The sequence below is a fragment of the Epargyreus clarus genome, unplaced genomic scaffold (genome assembly GCF_041222505.1).
Source record: "Epargyreus clarus isolate Ecla_fem2 unplaced genomic scaffold, WU_Ecla_fem_2.2 ptg000008l, whole genome shotgun sequence".
In the NCBI taxonomy this organism is placed as follows: Eukaryota; Metazoa; Arthropoda; class Insecta; order Lepidoptera; family Hesperiidae; genus Epargyreus; species Epargyreus clarus.
Window position 1 is genome coordinate 11,623,526 of NW_027332216.1, and position 24,531 is coordinate 11,648,056.

Below are 24,531 nucleotides of genomic sequence, written 5' to 3' on the forward strand. Positions count from 1 at the left end.
GGCGGACCCGACTGGATAGAACCCTTTGTGATTCGACTCCTATTTCTGCCTAATAACAGTGTTAAGCGTTGTTGTGTTCTGTTTTAAGTTTTTTTTTAATAATTTACTAGTGGTGCCCGCGGCTTCGCCCGCATTTTAAAGAAATAATATGACATACATAAAACGGAAAATTTGTACCTGCATTGGAATGACAGTGGCGCCATCTGTCAAAAATTGGTCTTACAAACTCCCAAACCCTCGTTGGCTCTTGCCAACAACTTTGCTAAATATCATCACTTGATCAAATGCAGTTTCCGATTCTATAACTACTTACGAATTAAAAATTAATTAAAAAACCTTTTCCCACGGACTAAATTGTAAATCTAAACCATTCTCAAGTCCCCTTGAACACGCACAACAAATTTCATCCAAATCAGTCCAGTCGTTTAGGAGGAGTTCAGTGACATACACACGCACATAAGAAATATATACTCGTATATAAAGATTTGTTTGTTTCGTACATTTTCGCACCTTAAACTACATAACCGATTGTCACAAAATTTTGTACACACGTTGTCAAGGGTTCAGAAAAGGATATTTATTCAGAGAGTTTGATAAATTCTTTTGACCACGAGCGAAGTCGCGGGTGAAACCTAGTAGCTTCATATATTAATCTCTTTGGTTTTTATCACTATCATATTCACTTTCATAACTCTGTTACGTTTAAGCTATAATTATTGACACTTATAACATTAGTATCTTTACTTTCTGACATAAAATAGGATAAACCAATTTTCTTCAATCCAATGTTGATTTTAGTGTCAAACTTAACATCTGTTTCAATCTTTGCAGATCTGTCGGCGTTAGTGGAACCTGTGTCATCTTATGAGGGAACCGTATTTAAATTAGTGTTAGTAATTAGAATGTTGGAACTCGGTGTTGTGAACTAAGTGTTTAACGAATGTTAGGGTAGTATAATGGCTCGTAGGGCTGGGCTGTGGGTGGTGCTGTGGGTCGCCATCATACCCTTACACCGAGCTGATAATTTGGGTAAGTACGGTTTATTTTTCATTTATTTATTTTTGTTGTGATATCTTAAAATAACCCATATTTCAATACTTTGGGAGTAGTTATTGGACGTATTTAAAAAATAGTTATTTTGCAGGTTTATGATGTACTATATTTATAATATTATTCACATACAAATCTATAATAAATAAAAATTAACATAATAACAATAAGACTAAATAAATCAATAATACTGTATATTAATTTGATTTAGTTTCATAATATTTAAAAGTTAGAAATAAGCATATTTATTACACTAGATACTCAACATCATACATCAAAGTATTATAATTATTTATTTACCAAAAATAAAAACAGTTGCATTTAAATAAGTGTGTATTTAAGACATTTTATAACTTGAAGTATGTATGCGTTTCTAAGATTATTACAATCATTAAGATATCATTAAGATATCATTAAGATATCTTAAGAACTGAAATTAATATAAAATATCTTAATATATTCTTAAAACATCTCAACTATTAATATTTAAATATTATTAGTGAAAAGCTTCTAATAGCACATTGATAAGGTGTTGAAGATAATATTTAAAAAGGTATTTTAAAAATATGTTAAAATTTAAACGTAAAAAGTTTCTAACAGCACATTAACGAGCTGTTGAAATATAAACGGATGTATCTCGTCCACTTCGGCCAATTAACTGTTTGGTCAAAGTTCCCAGTGAAGGAATAAGTTAATTTCGGTTTCTTTGTTTCTTTCTTTTTTCTTTTTTTGCCTAGACGGGGATGCCAGCCCACATTAATCTTAATTTAGTTGACGAATCTCGGCAACGAATTGTTTTATTGGATTAGGTGCTGGCGTTAGATAAGACAGGCTCACAGTACAAATATGGACCAGTATGGAAACTAAGCCTAGTTGATAAAATAATTACCTACACTTCACTGAAGTCATAAGGTTGTCACTATATTATTTTTTAATAATAGTGTTATTTACTTCTATTTTAGCATTTATTGTTGTTGTAAATCATGCAGCACTGCGAAAACCTCTTAGGGCCCTCGTCGATGCGCATGTTTGTGTGAGTGTGCCGAACGCTTTGTAGTGAGTTTCCATACTGTTTTATTTCTACTGTGACAGAATGCTATGAGGATCTGCCCCCGGCTTTGTTCACGCGTAGTTCCTGTTATTACGTAATGTTATAAGTACCTTGTTTGCTATTTAATTGTTTTTCTAACAAACTACTACGGGAAATAGGAAACATATAATTCTGGTAATGTTTTTATTTTTTAATTTTTATACAGATAGCGTAAATATTTTAGTATTAATTCTTTGCTAAGTTCTCTATGATGATATTATTAATCTATAAATGTGAATTTTCCGTTGTATTATGTTATCATTTCCAAATTAAGTATAACAAAATAAGTGATGACTAAAATCTAAAAAAACGATTTAAATTTTTGTTCTCGGGAAGATAGCATAAATATAGAAAGGGATTTGAAATCATAGACTTAAAATTAAGTTATATTAATTACAGAAATAGATTTCGAAAGTTTGTCCAAACGACCAAGTACCGTCACTTTTAGCAACATGTTGTATTTCCATAAAAGCTCATTAAGATAGCGTTTCCATTTACTAAGTAACATTTTCATACAGAACTTTTTTATAATAATATTGTTAACAAAATCTTATTCCAAAATATCTAAAAGCAACAAGTATCACATTATCCTAAAGCGCTTTAAATATGCACTGAGTACAAAATTGCCGCAAATAGTTTTACTGACTCAGGGACATTATTTATTTATTTATAAAGGTAGCGTTTCCCAACCTTTGTCATTAATCCTTTACTAAAACAACAGGTACAGGAGCCGAATTCATTCAATTTTCAATCTTAGCGTTCTATTTATAAGGGCCACAGAACTTTGAGAGACATTAAGTGTTTACAATGGTTTTTGATGCATAATAATGCTAATGCTGTAATGTTTACTTAGGTCCCGATTCCTAGTTTAATTTTAATGTTTGCTTCCATGAAACTAACTATGTAACAAATTCAGGTAGAATTTGTAATTAAGTAACATTAGAAATTGTATTGTTGATGATGATAAAATAAAATTTAATTGTCATTGCTGCCCTTGGACCTTTATGATACCAACGGATATGATATTGTGGGGTCATCAGACCAATTACATATATGTATATAATGCTGCCCTTGAGGACTAAGACTCATTCAGGACTTAAATAAAATCAGGTAAAACTAATTGTCTATGGGATAATTACAAATTACCATAGATGTCAGTTGACATATAACTAATTAATTGAATTACTTACTTTTTTTTCAAATCAAATTAAATATTTTTTTTTTGTTCAAAATAGGTTACTTACAGAGCATTTTTTGAGTGTCAATACAACTACCACCACTTCACAAGGTGTTTCGTTATGGAGAAGAAGCGGCTGTATACTCTTAATTTGGTTATGGCTTTCTTAATTCGGCTGTATGCTCATTTGTCATTAGTCAAAACACAAAAAATACTGTTAACACCAAATAAATAGCACATAATATAATGGGTATGTAAATTGTACGAGTATGTTATGTATGTGTGAGTATGTAAGGGTTATTACAGTTACATTCATGAGTACAATGCACGGCAAATTATGCATGCAATAAATCGTAATATGCATGTATTTGGACAGATAATGTGGGTTTATTCAGGACTAGGCATGTTAGTCCGAGCAATACATTAGCTAGATCATTTGCACCATATACGTGGATGATTAAAACTATAATATGAACATAACACTTTGCTTAATAAATTGTGAGGACCATTTACAGTTAATGGTTAAGTTTTTTAATTGAAGTAGCAAACGAGCAGTAAGTGGTAGGTTTGAAAGTGGTAGGACCATTTGTGGTTCGACTCCGGCGGCACCACCGCTACACCTATTTCTGCCTAGTAACAGCAGTGCTAGGCGCTGCTGTGTTCCGTTTTGAAGGGTGTGGTAAGGGAGACATACTTTTCCGAGGCGTTCCAGCTTAGTCCTCGGGGGCCGCGGCGCATCTGTGGCCGACCTCGGGGAGGTATATCTAATCCTATCTGGGGTTGATTACAGACGTCCATGGGCGGCAGTAGCCACTTATCATCAGGTGGACTGCATGCTCGTCTGCTACTCCTATATTATAAAAAAAGTGTCACTGTCGCCGAGAATATCAATAATCGACTCTATCTAGAACAGAAGTTCTGAAACTAGGAAGAACTGAGAACTAAGATGGCCGTCTCATATATAAGTTACAGTGAAGAAACCTACATGAGAGACTTTTAAGGTAAAAATCACTGCCTGTCATAGACATTTGTAATCCAACTCAAAATAGAATCGGAGTTTTCCCTACAACTGGTCATAGATGCGTTACCACTTCCGAAGACTAAGACCTCTTATGTAAGTTAAGAGATATCCATAGCTACACTCTTCCACCTATACAAGAAATATTTCACGTTTTACCTCCGCCTTCACACCAAAGGTAGAATTTAATTTCAAATAGTATCTGTATTGTTATACTCTTTCAATAGTGGGCAAAAAAACTCGAGTATTTATGTTAGTAGGCTATAATATGTTTTAAATAAACATGCTTATATATTTAATGATTATAGATTTTCACACAGCATATTGGTGAAAAAATCGCTTCTGAAAAAGGCCATTTCGCAGTTAGAGCTACGAGCCAATAAATTTTCATTCAATAACCGTATGTGGACTTTACAAAACTTGTTAGTATAGTATGTAAAATATATCGAGATCCATTTACAGTTCGCGGAACGCAAATATTTTTTGATAGACTAACGTTTTTTGAATAACATTTGCATGTCACCGTATTTTAACATGGATAAAAAAATAAATTGATGACGGTAAATCTAATAACATTTACACGTTTTTGGATTACTACACGTAAAATAAATAATTGCAGTATTTTTTCTGCGAGTTCAAAATAATCAGTATTTTCTAAGCCCACTTGTTTGTTTGGTACATAGATAAGTTTAGATATCTCACCGCCTTGTAATTGAAGGAAGCCATTAAAAGGCTTAAACGGCTGACAATTCTGTCAGCCGTTTAATGGCTGTCATGGTGTAATTTACGCGGAACAATGTCGAAATGCGCGACTATTTTAGCCCTCAAAACATGATCAGCTTCTGGTAGAATCCCCTGAGCGCTGTGACATGGGGCTCTTCAACGAGGGTGCAAAAAAAGCTCTTCTTCAAAGCGGGCGATGCATTGACGACTCTGGCCTATAGGCGACGGTGTCTTTGTTTCGTCAGGCAACCCGTCTGCCTTATCATTAGGTCAGGATAAAAATATAGAAAACACCCCTTTTAACACGCTTTTATTAGCTTGGGTTGTACGTATGTATGTATGTATGTAGGTAACAGTAACGGAATCTTTGAACCCGATTTCTATCCACTTTGAACGTTCAGCTTAATTAAAAATTTTGAAAAAATATTTACTATGAGGCCAACTGCATGCTCGTTCGCAACTTCAATCTCATAAAAAAATGCAGTACCAATCCCAGTAAAGCACCATATAAAAGCACCGTAGCCATTACAAAACGCTGAATTCAGCTTCAGAGGGAATGATGCTCCCATAAATGAGTAAATAACGTTAATGTGTGTCATTTATATTCAAGTGAAACACATCTTGCGACAGGAGGGGAATACTACCTCCATCGTTTCAAATAATCACGGAAGTCCCGACATTTAACGGTCATTATATAGATATTTACGCGGCAAAAGGTCTATGTATGTTATTCTGAGTTACTCCTTTCCGGGATATGTTTAAGGTCATAGTGATTATTGTATATCTAATTCTTGTGTTCTAACAATAGTATATGTGGAAGTATTTTTTGTTTCCTCTTTTATTTAGACAATAAGTATGTAAAGTCAGTTGTTTGCTTCTGATTAACTAAAATAAGATGCTAGATTTCAAGAAAAGGATCATTTTGGGGCACAAAATGTTTTGGTTTTGAATGTCTCGCAAAAATAGTTGACAGGCGATATTTATATAGGCGATACAATAAAAATATTTAAACAACACCTGGCTTAAATAGATAAAGTATTGGATATTTAATCTATCTAATAAAAAGAAATATTTAAATCAATTCAAAAGCTGATAACCACACACACAAAACATCCTAATTAAGTTATTTTTGTTTTACCATAGTTTCTGCGTTACTTCTGTTCTGTATCACCCGAAAACAAAAAACACAACAAATAAAAACAAAAAACAGTACGAATAAGCCATAAACCCTAGTAGATTTAGCTATCGATTGGCATAGCCGCGGTTTTCTTGAAAATCTTGTACGTGACGTGAAGCCCGGATAATCCTCTTGGAACAAAACCCCACTCAGGGAAATAATGGGAGGAATTTATCTGACTGGCCACGTAATCCCGCCCATAGATGGCACGATAAGTGATACTGTTATTTAGATCGGGAGACTAGATTGCGATATCTGTATTTTATTGGAGGTAGGAATAATTTCATATTTACTTTGGGTACACTTTTTTGGGTTCTGAGCGAGTCCGATGGCAAAGGCTCTGCTGTCCGTCTTTCTGTCACAGGACTCTGTCCGTTTGTATGTTTCTAAAGCTATATCTCTTGAATCGTAATATGAAGGCATTTAAAATATTCATAAAGTGTAATATAGCTCTAGTAACAACAAAAAAAAGAAACAGAAATAAAGTTGTTCGGAGGAGTTTCCTAAATGCACATAAATGATTTTGAAGTTTTTCTAAGACTAAGTATCTTTGATAGATTTTAATGATATTTTTCCTTAGTACGGAATTCTTTGTACCCAACTCTCACTCGGTCGGTTTTTATAGTCCATTGCTTGGAACATGTTTCTGGAAAAGCCTAAAAAGAACTCTATTTTAACCTGTCAATATGAACCGACTGTCATAATTTTATAGTTCTGGCTTAAGTAGTTAGGCTTTCCGATGATTAGCTAGTAAGTGACAATCCTGTCTCTTTTACGTTTGTAGATTACAAACAAGATATTCAATGTTAAGACTCGACTCGACTTCGGTGAATCCAGTCTTTTTCTCTTATAGGGCGACTTATATCAGAATACACATCTTTCCTTAAATACAATGTACGACATTTCCTCCTTCAGAAGACCTCTTTACGGAGAAATTCATCTGACTTACCGATAAGAGCTTTGGTTACTTCGATCGACACGGTGGGGATGTTTGCTTTCTATATTTCGATGTTTCGAAAATATAAGGGATTGTTTTACTCGTCTCCAAACGATCACCTTCTGCCAAGACCCCTGTCCTCAAATGGTTTGTGTGGACTATTTGTTGGTATTTCTGAGGTGGTAGACCATAACCACACACCTATTTCTGCCTGATATCGGAACAGAGCGGCGATGTTAAGCGCTAGTGTGTTGTGGTTTGAACGTTAGAGAGACATAATTTCCCGAGGCATTCCAGCTTAGTCTTCAGGAGTAGCGGCGCATCTGTAGCCGATTTTAGGTAAATCGGAATCTAATCTTATCAACCACATAGTAGCTATGAGGTGAACTGCATACTTGTCTGCTACCCCTTACATTATATAAAAATGGTGTCTTTACAATCTTATTTTTAAATAGTTTTTCATGTATGTAACTATCTTTATCAATCATTAAAACCTTTACAGAAACGTGCTAAGTGCAAATTGAATGCTTTAGATTACTTCACTGTCAGATTTAACGTAAATTCTAGTACAAATGTGTGTGCGAACGTTCTAGATGCTTTCCACTTAATCTCTTCGGAGTGATTGTGTTTCGAACGAAATACTGTGAAGTAGAGAAAACGTAAGTAACGTTGCGACTATAGAGGATATACAACGTAGAAATGGCATGTGCACACGTGCTTCTTTCTCATATTGTTTTTGCACTCTTTTTATGTCCCACTGCTCTATATGGGTGTTCATACTAAACTGAAGAATAATGCAAATTGGTGAACACATTACTTTTTTTTTATAACATAGGAGTAGTAGACGAGCATGCAGTCCACTTGATGGTAAGTGGCTACTGCCGCCCATGAACATCTGTAATCAACCCCAGATAAGATTAGATATTCCTACCTGAGGTCGGCCACAGATGCGCCGCTACCCCTGAGGACTAAGCTGGAACGCCTCAGAAAAGTATGTCTCCCTTACCACACCCTTCAAACCGGAACACAGCAGCGCCTAACACTGCTGTTATTAGGTAGAAATAGATGTGGCGGTGGTGCGGCCAGAGTCGAACCATAAAGGGTTCTACCACCTTACTTTCTTTTACATTAAATTAATTCAATACTTTTAAAATAATTAAGTCATTTATATCTTCCTCTGCTATTATAGAATTTCGTGTTATGTCACAGGAGACGACGACTTTCTACTCACGTTTAGAAATAGATAGAATTTTGCAGCGGTTTTAGTAAGTTTAATTCTGTTACCTATTTATGTGTGCTTGGTATTTATATAATTTGAATGAACTATAAATTAAATAAGTACCATTTATAATTTATAAAAGGAGAAAGTGTGTGTGTGTGAAGAAGATTTGGATGCCATTTAAAGTTGGTCATAGATATTAATACGAGGACAAATAGAAAAAGTAATAATTGGGATTCCAATAGCCAGGTATTTTCGCACTGGCTGGTTTTAGCGCAACAAATTTTCATAACCAAAGCATTTCTATTCCGTATTCGTTCTGTAAAAACGCCAGTGAGTTGAACGATCGTAATCAGCTTAAAACGTCGCATTATTAGGCACTCTATGTATTGAAAACTTTTTAGGTTTTCGGGTCCTGCTATTTATTGGAAAATAACAATAGTATTTATTTTTCTTTCCTAACTTTTTATGCTTAATTCCCTATTTATAGAGAAGCTATAAATAAATAAATTGACAGTTAAAATGTTTTAGAGTTAAGCGGTTTTGTATTCTCCTTAAATTCGTTCATCTAAAACCCAATTCATTGGGGTGCATAAAATATAGGTCCGCTTTTTTTGGCGTCTGCCATAATGACGTCACCAACTTAGTAACGTCATTGTGGCAGACGCAATGGCAGAATCATGCATTATAATCCGAACCAAACGAGTATGCAAAATTTCATTTGAATCGATTGGGGTTTACTGGCTCAAAATTTGATTCTCATATACATATGTATGTAATGAGGAACTAACAAGGTAAGTTAAATAAAAGTGTTTATAAGTAAAATAAAACTTTGTTTATTCAACCGAAACCAACATCGTAACCGTACTGACCTCTTAATAAATTATATGATTTGAGATCTTAAATTTAAATACACCTCCGTTAATTAAATTGGAAACTAATGTTAGAAAACTTTTCAATAACCCCATTCATTACCATGATGGTTATGAAAAGACTGAAATTAATAGCAGCAACTTGTTTATTCGCAAATGAGACAATACAAAAGCAATTTCTACAAAAGAAAACGTTGGATTTGCAAAATCCAAGCAAATCGCGTCGCCTGATTGACCAGTGCGATTGAAGATCCGAATTTCAGTATCGAGGTATTATTTTCCTCAATTTTCTACTTCTATTCGAATATAACGAGATTGGAAGAAGATTAGACCTTGATTATGTTTTTGAGAATGTTTTTGAAAGCGGGATATCCGATGGAGATAAGATGATAAAATTTTAAATTTTGGTCCGAGTGCTTTTGGTTGTATATTTTGTGGTTCTAATATATTATTGATATTTTATTTGTTAGGTTAGTTATGTGCTTTACCTTTTAGGCTGGATTTTTACTTGATTTTAAAACTACTTCGTCAAAAAGGTTTTTATTAAAACGAGAAAAATATCTTCGTGAAAAATCATCCCCAAAAATTTGTCGATGAAAAAATGAGTTCATGCCGTTTTTCGTCGCGTGCCATTGTTGGTGCCAAATTTTAGAAAACCTTAATATATTTCTTTTCACGATTTCGAAACGTTTTTACCTCAAATCTCAATCTTATGGGATCTGGGCTGGAAAACCTTTTATTTTTACTAAATCACGACCCCATCACCTACAATTACCGAAAAACATTCATAGTTGCTAAAATATTTTGTAAACCCGAATTCCGAAAACACGCAAAGCCCTGTTCGTGACAAAGTGAAAGGGGTCGAAAAGATTGGTAAGAAAAAATATAAGATAAAATAGCTTCGTCAAATGGTGCCAATATTTTCTTTCACCGATTTCCGTATTCCCGCTAGTTTCTTACCTATTTTCCTGTAACAGTACATAATGGGAATAGCGTGTCAAGATGTGGATTTTTAAAGGAATTGATAGCAGACGAGTGAATTTGAAAGGTTAATAGTAAAATGAGGAGAAGTGAGGAACTCTCCAGTATTATTCAACTGGGCATCTATCATAAAACTGTTTCTGCGTTTCGTTTGGTATGTATGCCAGCTGACCTACCTTACTTATGAGGGTATATTGTGATGGTCATCATCATCTATAATTAACACAATTTACAGATGGCTTTCGGTTTCGTATTGGTAGACTTCACATACCTTTGAGATTTTTTTTATAAATCTCTCAGACATGCAGGTTTCCTCACGATGTTTCCCTTCACCGTTTTAGCAAGTGATATTTAATTTCTAATACGCACATAATTTCGAAAAATCAGAGGTACGTGCCTGGGATTTGAATCTCGGACCCCTTGATCGAGAGGCCGACTTTCTTAACCACTAGGCTATCACTGACTATATATATATAAGGTATGTGAAGTCTACCAATACGCAATTGGCCAGCGCAGTGGACTATGGCCTAATCCTTCTCATTCTGAGAGGAGACCCGTTTCCAGCAGTGGGACAGTAATGGGTTGATGATAATGTGATGATTTCGGTTTCTGTTTTAAATGAATAGCCCTTGCTACGTGTACGAGTATACTGAAACGATTGGTAACATTGGTACCATTATAGTCGAACCACTAAATTTCCTACCACCTTGAAACGTCAAAATGATTACGCAATATTCCTCTCTAAAATTAAGTCGATTTTTATCAAGAAAATGCACGATATCGTATTTCAAAGCGCTTATTAAAATTTATAACATAGTGTATATTTTTTTAACGTAATAAATAGTTTCCGCTTCCAGAATTAACTTTTATCGTTGAGTGGGTCTGAAAAGAGGTTACAGTCAATGTTATAATTGAATCTGGGAACGAGGAACTAAAGGATAGTTCGGAGGAAAGCTGTTTCATTATCAGAACTACTATAGTGTTACCCGACCTCTGTGCAAACTTCGTTAGGACTGTTTCTGTTTGTGAAGGTAAGGCGTCCTTTACATGAAATCGAAGGTTGTAAAAAAGTCGTGTTTTTGAGAGTGATCATATTATTATGGGATAAACATAAGATCCCTACTTAAATAATATTTTTGTATTTTATTATGACGGTAAATATATTGTAATAAATTTATTAGACGAACAAAAGTAAAATAAAATTTAAAATTAGTAGGCTAAACTTTAGTCTTTTTATTACTTTAGTTATTAAACTCCAGAATTACCTGTTACCGTTGAGTGGGTCTGAAAATAATGCAACGTTATAATTGAATCTTGGAACGAGGAACTAAAAGATAGTTCGGAGGAAAGCTGTTTCATTATCAGAACTACTCTCGTGTTACCTGAACTCTGTGCAAACTTCGTTAGTACTGTTTCTGTTTGTGAACGTAAGGCGATCTATACACTAATCAAGGTGGTAAAAACAGTGTTATTGAGATATTCGTATTAAGATCTGATTCTAAATTAGAATCGACAAGGTTTGTTACGATGATAAATAAGTTATGACGAATTTATTGGACGAAGTGCCACCTAAATTTACATAAATTGTTTGTATTTTGTTTCGATGCAAGATAATCTTTGGCCAATTTTTACATTGACAAAAGGTACAGATACAAAAATGATTCGTAGCTGAAGTAATAATGTAGCTACATCACTCGGTGGCAATCAGTGGAGAAGAATGATTCTTCTTCATTCTTCACTGCTTGTCAATATTTCTAAAGACGCTTTATTAAATATGTTTAATAAAATGTAATGTGCATTTAAGATTATCATTTAATTATAACAAAAACAAGGTGCCAATCTTCATCTAGGCGCTAATCCTTAAATTAATAAGAAAATAACGAAGGCAGTTGCAAAAAACGTTATTTTCGTACACAAAATATGAATATCAGGAGAGATTTTATCATTATAAAATTTATAACAATGAATGCAGTATAGTACATTACGATACGCGTGGCCAAAGTAGCCTATTTTTGCACGGCGTTAAGTTAGCGCCCGAGCGCAGCGAGGGTGCTAAACGCCGTGCAAAATATAATATGTAATGAATGCAGTAAAATTGTTTAACTAGTCCTGCATCATAGGTAATTATGGAAGCCAATTCGAAATGTAGGTTGATATTGTTATAACTGGTGTAAAAATTGACGTCTGTATAATGATGCTATATTCCTATGTTTATTACAAATTTGGTAGGTTAATGATGAGCTCGTAACGTATAAATATAATAATAATTATATAATGATTGTCAGTTCGTTACTGTCTCACTGCATGGGGCTTTACCTTGAATGAAGAGTTCCGACCATAGACCATGATGCTGACCAAGTGCAGATTGGTAGACTTTACTTGTTATTCAGGACTTTTTATACAGCTTTTAAACATATTCTTTATCGTTAGAGCTTGATTATTCGACCGCAGAGGAATCACCATGACGTTGAAATAGTCTAGTGTGAAACAATTCTTTTATTTCCACGGATGGGTGTGAATGGGTATTGACATTCATATGAGGCGACTATCTTAGCCCTCAGAAGTAGCAGCGCATATGAACGACTTCAAATAGAACACTTGTTCCATATATAGAATTGGTGGCCAGATACTGGGTGGCCAGTGAACACTTAGATACTATTAAGTGGACTGTATGCTCGCTTGCTACTTCAATGGTAATAAAATACTCTGGTATAGTCTGTGCCAAATTGCTAGTCCGCTCTGAATATAAAAACGCGTCGAATAGCAAATTGTAGACATTAGCGGGACGAAGACAGCGCGGGTCCCGTCCAGGCACTCGTCCGTTGCCCGATCTCGCTCACGGGTACATAGCTGCGTTAGTGTGCCCTTTTGTTGCTACAGAGTATAGGTACGCTTGTAGTTGTGCACAACAACTTCAGAGCGGACTAGTAGATTGGCGCGGACTATACAAAAGTACAATGTACATACATACGTATCGTAAAGTATTATAAATTATAGAAAAATATAATGCTTAATGTAAGTATCCATTTTTATCTTCTCTTCTCATTATTCAATTATCGTTTTTTAATAGTCCAGTAATGAAACGAATTTATTTTTTAAGATTTTCCTTCGTTGTTTTCGTTTATTAATTTATTAAGTACTCACTTACCGAGGCACTTCAAAGGAAACAAAATTCTATAATTAGAAAAAATAATGGAATATCCTTAATTACGTTCCTCTTTTTTATCTCAATCTTGCTGAATGTTTGTTATATTTTTTAGGCTTCATTAAATATAAAATATTATGTAATTCTTCGTAGAAATATTAAAGTTACATTTTAGTGGTAAAACGGATAGCGTACATGTGTTCGTATAAACAATGTAAGACCGATGAGTTCTTTGTTAGTAACTTTTAAGTGTGGCAATAAATAATTAAAAGGGTAAGGTTGTTTAGCGGTAACGTAAATAAAGGATTCTAGTGATTCCGCTTGTGACTTAGATAATCGTCTGCGATTTTTTTTGATTTAACTTGGAAATTAGTTATCGGTCTACCGTCCATTGAAATCTATAAACAGTTTGTACAAAACAGGGTTTTATATTCTCACCGTTTACTGCGCATGTAGTGGGTACAGTCGCATATGAGCGCGCATGTATTCTTTTCCAACCCAAACATGCAAGCCTGCACACTGAACATGCGTCATTTTTAGCGGACGTCCTTAAGATAAGACTATTTATAAGTCTATTACTAAAAGACGTTAGATATCTAAATCGCTAAATAAACAAAGGTAAGCCGCTGCGTCACAACCACAACTAACCAAAGACCTGCTTAAAATGTAAACCAAAGTTTACAAAACAAGTCGTTAACACGCGTATGTCCGCAGCTGGGGCGTTTTTCAACGGAACGCCACTAAATCAGTCGTTTGAAACAGTTTCTCCTATTGACCATGTAGGCTCGTAAAACGTTTTGAGTTTTGATGGGACGTAAGCACACATCCCGGGACATTAATGTCTCTTGAGAAGCGTTCACATTGGAGTATTAGAGCGAGTGGAGCGGAGTATGTGAGTTATGTAATGGACCTATTAGGAATCACTATGAATTTAGTTTTAGAATTTTCTTTTTTTTTAAAACTTTAATTTGTTTGTTGTTAGTTTTAATATCAAGAAGATAAAATATGCACATTTTTTAAATAAAATTTTGGAGATATCTTTAAAAATTTGTCCCACTACTGGGACACTCGCAACAAAATAGGTTAGACTGTAGACCAAATACTGTTGGGTCATTAGAGAAATCTTAGTCATAATTAATACACGTACCCTATTATATGCCGCCTAAAATATGGCACATAGAATTTTTAAGTGTAATATTAAGATAAAGTTTTCGTCAGTAGTAAAATTAAGTAAATCTTTTTACCGCTCACACTTGTCACTTTCACAACACTTTGTGTGGCCAACGCCTTACAATCCTTCAAAGTTTTTTTCGTCCGTAAACCGATCTCTTTGATTCATTCCCGGGAATAGAATGTAAATAATTTAGTCCTTATCTGACTTCAAAAGAGTTATTGTGCTATTGTATAAACGTTTGTGGACTATTCTAATAACTGCGTTTGATCGCTGGGAAGTGTTTGAAACACAACTTATTTATTGTTACTTTCATCTACAGTCTGAGTGGTATAGTTTCTGAGCCCATTTTCTTTGTAGCGTAGAAACTAGTGTCGCTTATTTCTTGTATTCAAAGGGACAGGCTAAATTAAATTTCCTTTATTGTTTTTGAAAATGTTTATTTCGAGAAAGAAGTTATAATTTGTTCAATACAGTTTCTATGGTTGTATATATGTATTTATTGGTAAGTCGTTGGTTTCAAAGATCCTACCAAAGTTTTGATAGTTTTTAAATTATGATAATATTAGCTTATCGTTTATGTAAGGAATATTAATAATATTTTAATGTATGTTTTTTCAGCGCTTTTTTTTTGAGATGTTGTCCACATGCTGCTTATCGACATGTTTCAAATGTTGTTGTATGTGGCTAGTTTTTTCTATTTTGTTATATTTGATTTTTTTAGCAATTTTATAACACTGAAGTAGCAAACGCGTTTGCAATCCGTCTGATAATCTGGTAAATGGTCACTTCTGCCCAAACATCTTAATAAATAGAATACGTGTTTCTATCTATATATATGTTACCACCCCAGGGCTGAGAGAGACGGTTGCCCTATATATACTTACGTAAGTCGTTGTATATTTTACTATCTTGTCTCGTGTATATGTATATAATTTAACCATTAAATTTAATGTACGTAGTTTTTAAGCTCATGTGGTTAGAGCATCGGATTACAACCATTGGATATTATTGTTCTGTAAAACAATTTATTAACAAATACACTAACTATTTCGAACCATGTAACTTTGAACCATTAACAGAAGTATTTTATGATCTTGTTTTGAATTCGTTAAAGAAACTTTTAATACCAAACATTGAGCGAATTGAAAATTTAAAATACATAATCCAGCAAAAAAAATTGATTGAATGAAAAAAATACGTTCCGTTATTTTTTTATAGGAATCTTTCATCTTTCTCGTATTTTGATTAATGTTCTGCCTTTCGAATTTAATTATCTTCCAAGAGATTTCCGGGTCAGCTCCTACCTAAAATAAAATCGGATCCCAATGAAAGGTTAATTTTAGGGAGATTATAAGAAAAATAGGTTAGTTTGCTTTGTTATCGTATATTTATTATTATGACATTTGCTTATGTATATTTTTCTTGGTAATGTTGGCAAAAATCTTTTGCGTACTTCATCTTAAGACGATGTTTATCTAGTGTTCAGTATTTAGATTATAATATTAAGGTACTTACTATACTTATGACAGGTTTGAGTATTTTGGCTTGGTATAAGCCATGCTTGGCTTGGCTTAGATGTATTCGCGTACCTAAGTCGAAACACATTTTTGATTTCGACACCAAATTTTAAAATCCTTTAAAAGTTCTTTATCTATCTAATTGATAGTGAAATTTAAGTAATTACTAGTAATTATTAACAAAATAGATAATTTTAAAATTTTAGGTAGTCTAACTTTTTGAATAACTAACGACCTAACGACGTAAGTTGATACAATTTTGAAAACATTATTTGTTCCATGTATTTTAATTGCCACAGAAATTATAAAGAACTAGCTGACCCGACAAACGTTGTGTTGCCATATAAATAAAAAATGTTAAGGGTGAACAACCCTTATCACTTAGGGGTATGAAAAATAGATAGTAGCCGATTCACAGACCTACTGAATATGCATATAAAATTTGGTGAAAATCGGTAAAGCCGTTTCGGAGGAGTACGGTAACTAACATTGTGACACGAGAACTTTATATATAAGAAGATTACAATGTTAATATTTTATTCGACGCTAACTTTATGCTACTTTCAATACAAAGAGTATGTCACTTAGTAGGTAAGAAATGTTTCTGTATAATAAATCAAAATGATAAAGCGTATCGGTAGTGACTGGGAATAATGTCACGCATTAGATAAAATTGAAAAGAAAATAAGTGACCTGATTTTCTTTGGTAATTGTTTTTAGAAACAACTCGCCAATTTTGCTGAAGTTGAGATAGACTTCTATTAGACTTTATGCCACGGTAGACTCTTTTTGCCTCTTTGACGACCCGCGTGGCGGAGCGGTCACCATACCGGTCTGACGCGCAGAGGGTCCCGGGTTCGATTCCCGGCCAGACAGAAATTTAAATGATGAATTTAGATTTCTGTTTCTGGGTCTGTGTGTTTGTGTATTTGTCTCTGTGTGTGTCCATGGCACCCACGATACAGGGAATCCTAGTGTGGGGATGTGAGTGTAGAAAGCGTTTGTTTTGTTTGTCTGTTTGTTTGCCTTTCAAAGGTGGCACCCTGTGTCGTTCGACTCCGGCAGCGCCACCGTCACACCTATTATGGCCTAATAACAGCATTTTTGACCGTTGCTGTGTTCTGCTTTGAAGGGTGTGATCATGGAGACATACTTAAACGAGGCCTTCCAACTTTATCCTGAGAGATAACAAGCAACGCATCTGTTGTCAGCATCAGATAGGATTCTAAATTAATAGGGAGTTGATTACAGATCCCCATGAGCAACAGCAGCCACTTACTATTGGGTGCACTGCATGCAAGTAGCAATACTTCAAAAACATAAAAAGATAAAAATATTCGTAAGAGAACAGACATATAGATGTTATCATCACCATGACATGAGTTCCATCGCAGAAGAATAATATTACGTGCCGGTGACAGTTTCACAACGCTGTCATATTTCTCGCAATATCGAATGTCTTTCGTCATAACTAGAGTCACCTTGTGTCCGGATTTTACCGGACTTTTTTAGTTTTTTAGACACGTTGCCAAATTGACGTTTGTCACGTGACACTTCTCCTGTGAACTTTTTGTTATTGTTGTATTGGTGTTTTTTGTATTGGTAAAATAGAATATGACACAAACTAAATTAGAGCTGTTTGAGTATACATAAATATAAGTACCCAATAATTTATTAAGTTTTGAAAAATATTTCGGGCGTTAAAAAACGAGAGACAAAAAAGTACCATGTCATGTTACAACGGTATATTTGAAAGGTCCATAAACAAAATATGGTTTATATTGTATATAGGTAAAAGAAAGTGACTGTCAATAAATTTATGGCCGTTAAAAACTTACACCAAAAATTTCTCTGACTTTTGGGTCAAAACGTGAAACAAAATTTCATGTCCGCATTTTTTATAAAACCTGGCGCCTCTAGCCACGACACAAGACATTTTCGACTGCATCCATCGAGTATTTTTTGTAGCACCTTTTTGTTGCAGCTAAATTACTTTGACGATTGAAACAGATGTTCGTACTATTTTTGGATAACAAGGGTGTTTCAGAAATAAGTTCTTGAGTGCGCATCGCTTTAATTTCTACCGACATCCCTTTCTTCTTGAATGAGCATGTACAATTAACTTTGCCTTGAGGAGTTTAAGTTCACATACTTATATAAACTTCTTATGGATGGCCTCTTAAAAATTGTCTTAACTTTTTATCAGTCAAACTTTTTACTTTCGAAATTCTTTTTGTGTTTTTATTTTTCCCTATTGCCGTTGTGTTGTACGTTTTACAAATTTAGTGGAACCAATAACGTTAAAAGGATCTTTGTATATTTATTAAGAAGTTGATTTCTTTTCTATTAAATTGCTGGTTCTGTGATACACAGGGTAGTTGAAATATTTATCACCTAGGATACCACTTGGGAATTTATTTCAGGAAGATTTTAAGTATTTGACTCTCCTCTTAAATGCCAAATCCGACTCTCGTGTTAAATAAAAGGAAAAATAATGTTATTGTTGTCCATTAAAATACAGTATTGATGACCACCGAATCTGCCAAAATCCCTACCTCACTACTACCTACTTAATACCCCACACTATAAAGAAGAAATAATATTTATCATGAAGAGCAAAAGTACCTCTAGGATCCACATACATTTCAGCTTATCTAAATATAAGCTAAATTTAGTAATAACTGGAATTTGATCTACCAAGCAACTGCAGCAACTGCAGCTAAATGCGAATGTAATTGATCTGCCTGACATAGGAGCACACTTGCTGTTCATTCAGTTAATTATATTAATTCTAGCTCTATTCAGGTGTTTCACAAGTTTCGTATTGTGTTATGATTTTGCTTGGAAAATTCCGTACCAAGTTAATAAGTCGAAAATGCACACTTTTCAGCAGCTATTCGTACTCTTTGGTGAGAGTTATTTAAAAAAATACAAGTTGTGTGTGGTAAAAAGGCCCGTAATTTTACCTATTTATTGACCCTACAAATTAAACAATATTAATGATTATATGTAGGTTAACTTCAACATTCTCTCGTCTATTCAATTGTCTTACAATCCTCAATTTAAAAGCTTATTGCCAATTCTGTACCATATTATCAAAGAATAGATAGACATTGTACGACATACGATTTATTTCTGCATTAAGTTTGATTTTGCGTTTTTTTTATATGATATAGGAGTAGCAAACGAGCATGCAGTCCACCTGATGGTAAGTTGTTACTGCCAAACAATGTAACAATCAAGCCCAGATAGGATTAGATATTCCTACCTGAGTTCGACCACAGATGCGCCGCTACCCGTGAGGACTAAGCTGGAACGCCTCGGAAAAGTATTACCTTACCACACCCTTCAAACCAGAACACAGCAGCTCTTGACATTGCTGTTAATAGGCAGAAATTGATGTGGCGGTGGTGAACCACAAAGGGTTCTTTACCTTACCACCTTTAGAAACACCTTTTTAGCGTTTAACGGACCTCAAGGAAACCAACACCAGTAAGAATCAAGAAGAGGATTAAAAATACATTATCCTTGTATTGTCATAATTGTAACAATACCATTAATCTAATAATAAATATATTATTAGATTGACGATATTATCTTTAAAACACATTAAGAAACATTACAACTAGATTCGTTAGATTTTGAAAAAAAAGATAGATAAAATATAAAGAAAACGCTGGTAATATATCAATAAAATTTATATCAGCGTTTTCAGCGAGCTTTCAATTCCCTTGTTCGATTAAGTTTTTCAGGGTAAGATAAACGAGTAAATAATTACTCTGGAGAAGGAAAATTGTGAAATACTTTTCTTGTTTATTTCAGCAAAAAATGTTAATTTGAAATAGATTTCTGGTTTACTCAGCTAAGCCTTTATTTATGTGTGGTAATGAATTTTCACTTTGCTGATGAAATTTCTGGAGATGTTAATAGATACCTATTACCTACTTAACAAAATTAGTTTCATAATATGTCAATACTATGACTGTAATGTATAATTCTCTGCTATATAAGTTCTGAATGTAAGCACAAGAACAATAAAATGTAAAAAATGTATCATAAAAAATCTTAAATTTATAATTTCCGTTTTAATAAAAATTGTATTCAAAGTATTCGAGAACAGAAATAGGGTTCTAGGGTTCACTGGAAAAGGGTAAAATCTGGACCCTATTACTAAGCCTTCCATATCTATCTGTCAGTCACAGGGCTCTATCTCTTGAACCGTAATAGATGAATACTTGAAATTTTAACAGAGTGCTACTATGACCGTTATAACAAAAAATACTGAAAATAAAAGTCAAAAATAAAGGGAGTTTCTACAAAAGAAACCAGTATTTTCCATCGTTTTCGTTATTTCGTTAAACCGTAATGGGTAGACATTTTAAATTTCAACAATGCCTGTACTTCTGTGTAATTGAATGTACTTTACAATTTACATTTTAACAATACAGTATTTCTGTAATTGCTTGATGGTACTGAATCCTTTGTGTGCGAGTTTGACTCCACTTGTCAAATTTTTAACACTAAATCAACACAAATTCCTGTAAAATAGAACATTTTCTACTTATTTACAAATACCTCGTTTGTTGAGCGTAATACCCAAAATAAATCTAATCACGTCATTCTAATTCACAAAGCTTACATTAGCTGTGTAGTCACGGATGCGTGGTTCAAAATAAACTTATCTCCTAACACGGCCATTCAGTGTATCCATATTATTAATATTGACTAATAAATCCTTAATCTCAAATCTTCCATCAACACATTAATTACATTATAACTCAGAGTTAATAGCTTGGTGTAAATCTCGAATGTTTATATTCTATAATTTAGGGCCAGGAGGTCTTGTCGTACCGTTTACGGATGGCGAGTAAGCGAGAAATACGTGACATTCATCTGAAAATTAGTGTTATATCTTATATGTAAATTCTCGTGTCACAATGTTAGTTACCGCACTCCTCCGAAACCGTTTTGTCGATTGTCACCAAATTTTTTATGCATATTCAGTAGGTCTGAGAATCGGCTACTATCTATTTTTCATACCCCTAAGTGATAAGGGTTGTTCTTCACCCTTAACATTTTATTTCTTTATAGGAACACAACGTTTGCCGGGTCAGCTAGTAGTATTATATTTTTTAATTATTTAACTAAAAATATGTTTTGTGCAATTGAATAAATAATTAAGGAGTTAGAAGTCATCGTAGTCCGACTTTGAAGACACAACCGACACACCTATTTCTGTATAGTAACAACGATGTTAAACACTGTTGTTCTGGTTTAAATATGCATGTAATAAGGGAGATACACTTATACAAAATATTAAAATTTAGTCTTCAATATAGCTCCGGGAATGTAATGTGAGTAGGAGTGGCTTCTTAGTGCTTATCTGAATTATATGAAAAACTCCTGTACGTTCATAATTTCATGGTAAACCTAACACTTCAAGTTACGCATTATCGTCCGTCGTAATTAGAATCTTAAATAAAAAAATGAATCGCTTATCATTTCACCGCTTTCAGTGAAACCATAACCCTCTTTAGAACTTATGGTGGCCACACACTCACGCCACGTGTTGCTGATAATAAAAGTTGTAGGATAAAAATATTTACAACAGACAACTGTTCTACAAGCCGTAATCCCGGTCCTCAAACAACGGGTCATTAGGGTGTGGTGCTATATATAACGGTGCTCGTATTTCATACTTGAAGAGGCGTAATAGGCCGCACGTGGCGTGATCGCACCGAGCTAAGCACTGGGTAAGTCATAAGCGAAATGACTATAGCGAATCATTTATGGGATAAGACAAGCGTTCGGAGTTCAAAATTGGTACAAGTCGCTTGTTTAACGGCAACGCTTATTTCTGTCTTGTAATAGTCGTTTTGTTGAATATTTGGCTAATTGTTTTGTGAAATATTGTCAGCAGAATATTTTCGTAAAGGAATATAATATGCACGTATAACTGCCATTGTATTTTTATTTATGTTGATTAGTTTTAAAAGTTTCGCTATTCATTTTTCTGCATCACCAAAATGAATAGCGATATGTATAACTGGTTACACCGATATGTGTAGTATATTACTTGTATGTAAGACTTTTACGTAGTGTACCGAATTAGTTTAGCAACATATCTATGATCTGTTTTTGGTAGGATGCGTTTTCTGTGAGAATTCGAAGTTCTAAGCATTTTTACAGAAAACTATTTATTATTGGTTCATCGAAAAAAATGGTTTTCCGTACTTACTCAACTATATATAATAGGAAAAGTATATCACTTAGTAACTAACATGTACTAAACACATTTTACTAAAAAGCAATAAACAAAAACAAAATTCTTAGACCCCTCCTTTAATTCTATAGAAAAAAATATTCCCACTAACCGTACCATAAAACTTGACAGTAAAACCTGCGTCCAAACAAAGTTTTATTCCTCCATACAAACAGTAGTAAAACGGGTAATAAATCGTAACACTTGCACCAAACGCTAAGCATATGCTCCGATGCGGTTACATGCATCGGAGATAAGATTAAATTAAATTATTACAAATCTTCCTCGACGTTCTTCAATTTATTTTCAATCTTGTTTCCTTCTTCATAACGAGGTAGCGTACCTTTGTGGAATGAAACAATTACTTTAATATCTATGGTTTCAAAGGTTGTTTCTTATCTGTGCTAACCTTTACCTTTTTACTTGGGGTCGTATTTTTCTGTGTAAGTCTGAAGCCTGTCTGAGTTTTCAACGCGAAGAAAATGTTTGAAAATATAAATCTGAATAAATGTCGATTAAAATATTCTGGATATTAGTTTAGATATTCATTTGGAAAATAATTTACTGTTTTAAAAAATATAAAAATAATAATAATAAATGCATTTAGCATTTAGACGTTGTTTATTTTTACAGTTATTTTCACAGCTTTAACAAAAAACATCTTTTCAAAGTCTAGAGTCAATATGCCAGGCATCGTTTATATATTTTTAGAGTTTGCCTACTCTTATACAAAAATGTAATGAATGAATATGTTTAACAAGTACTTTCAACAAAGCTTTCAATGAAGATAAAACACACATAAAAGCTCTTGTGTTATTTATTTCGTGAAATAAATCTTTTCAAAGGGCTAGTGAGCCTGAAAATTTAGTATAAAGCTGAATCGTAGGCGCGGATTACAACTTTTATAAACTCAATAATTCATCGTACGATACTCTGTCTAACTTTATTAATCAGAATTTTGTGATAATGTACCTACTCGCACCTATAGGTAAAACGCCTGACAGTGGAATTATTGATTGAAAATTATTTTCCTTTATTTTTCTTAACACACAGTAATTAAAATACTACTTAGATACTATACTGATGAAAATACGAACAAAATATTTAATTAGTTGTCTTGACTTTTTCTCGCTCCTTAATAATAATATACCCATAATAAAACATTACATTTCACTAAATTAAACGCTGGAAAAAGTAAATTAAATATCATTTGTGTCTTTACGTTTCGATTGGATATAATAAACAATTCAAATTTGCAAAGTCCACTAATCAACGTCAATTTATAAATTTTTACTTCATACCAAATTTTTAACTCATAATCAATCTTCAAAGTGTCAGTACTGTAATTAATTTAATTCAATGTTCAGCGATGCGTCGTTATTCTTTTTTATCTCAGCTGCCTTCCATCTAAAATTAGAACATTTTTTATATCACGGCGTGCGTAAATTGACGTTTTACGCACGCTTCGCGTGCGCAAAACCCCCATTTCCGACCCCGTAATATAATAGTACATTACAATACGAGGACGAAAAATTTTTTTCTGACAAGTGTGAGTTTGCAGGCCGAGCCGCAGGCGAGGACTGCAATCACACGAGTCAGAAAAACATTTTTCGTCCTCGTATCGTAATGTACTATTTGCTAAATAACGAGATACTCAATAAATAATTCCCATTTGCAACATCAACAAAATTTACTTCAGAATACAAAATTGACCCCATCAATCATAAAAGCGCTAGAATCCGCGAGGTAACGCCTTTTTATGACAGCTTCTAACTGTAGGACTACCATGAGTTTACAAAAGTATTACTCGCTAGCGACTGCGTAAAATAAATGTATGAAAAATTGTACAGCGCCTCTGGTGGTTACTCGTAGAACTAAAATCCGTAGTGACGTAACTCGATACGTAAAAAACCTATCGAAATCAAATCGCTAGCGAATGTCATTATGATCTATTGCCATACAAATTCGGTCCCATGAGTCATTAATTTGACAGACGTTGTCAAGAAATACCGTAACGATAGTAGTTATGTTATTCACTAGCAAAATGACAATAGTTTTCTATTTACAATTTCTATAGTGGCGTTTCTATGCCAACTCATGGTAATGCTACTGAATTAAAACGTCAGTTAACAAGCTAAATATAAGCTGCCCAAAAAGTTTGACATCTGCACACATGGCACAGCTGACTT

The 24,531-nt window shown here is 33.9% G+C and overlaps 1 protein-coding gene across 3 annotated transcripts in view; it reads left to right on the forward strand.

Moving 5' to 3' along the window:
• LOC140744446 (uncharacterized) overlaps positions 1-24,531 on the forward strand; it is a 241,516-nt gene that overhangs the window by 31,964 nt on the left and 185,021 nt on the right. For all 3 annotated transcript variants that reach the window (XR_012102547.1, XM_073076033.1, XM_073076034.1), the window contains exon 2: positions 832-1,029. Coding sequence is in view for 2 of the 3 variants with exons in the window: in XM_073076033.1 (XP_072932134.1) it covers positions 957-1,029 (73 nt within the window). In the remaining variant the exon portion in view is untranslated. The remainder of the gene's footprint in view (positions 1-831; positions 1,030-24,531) is intronic.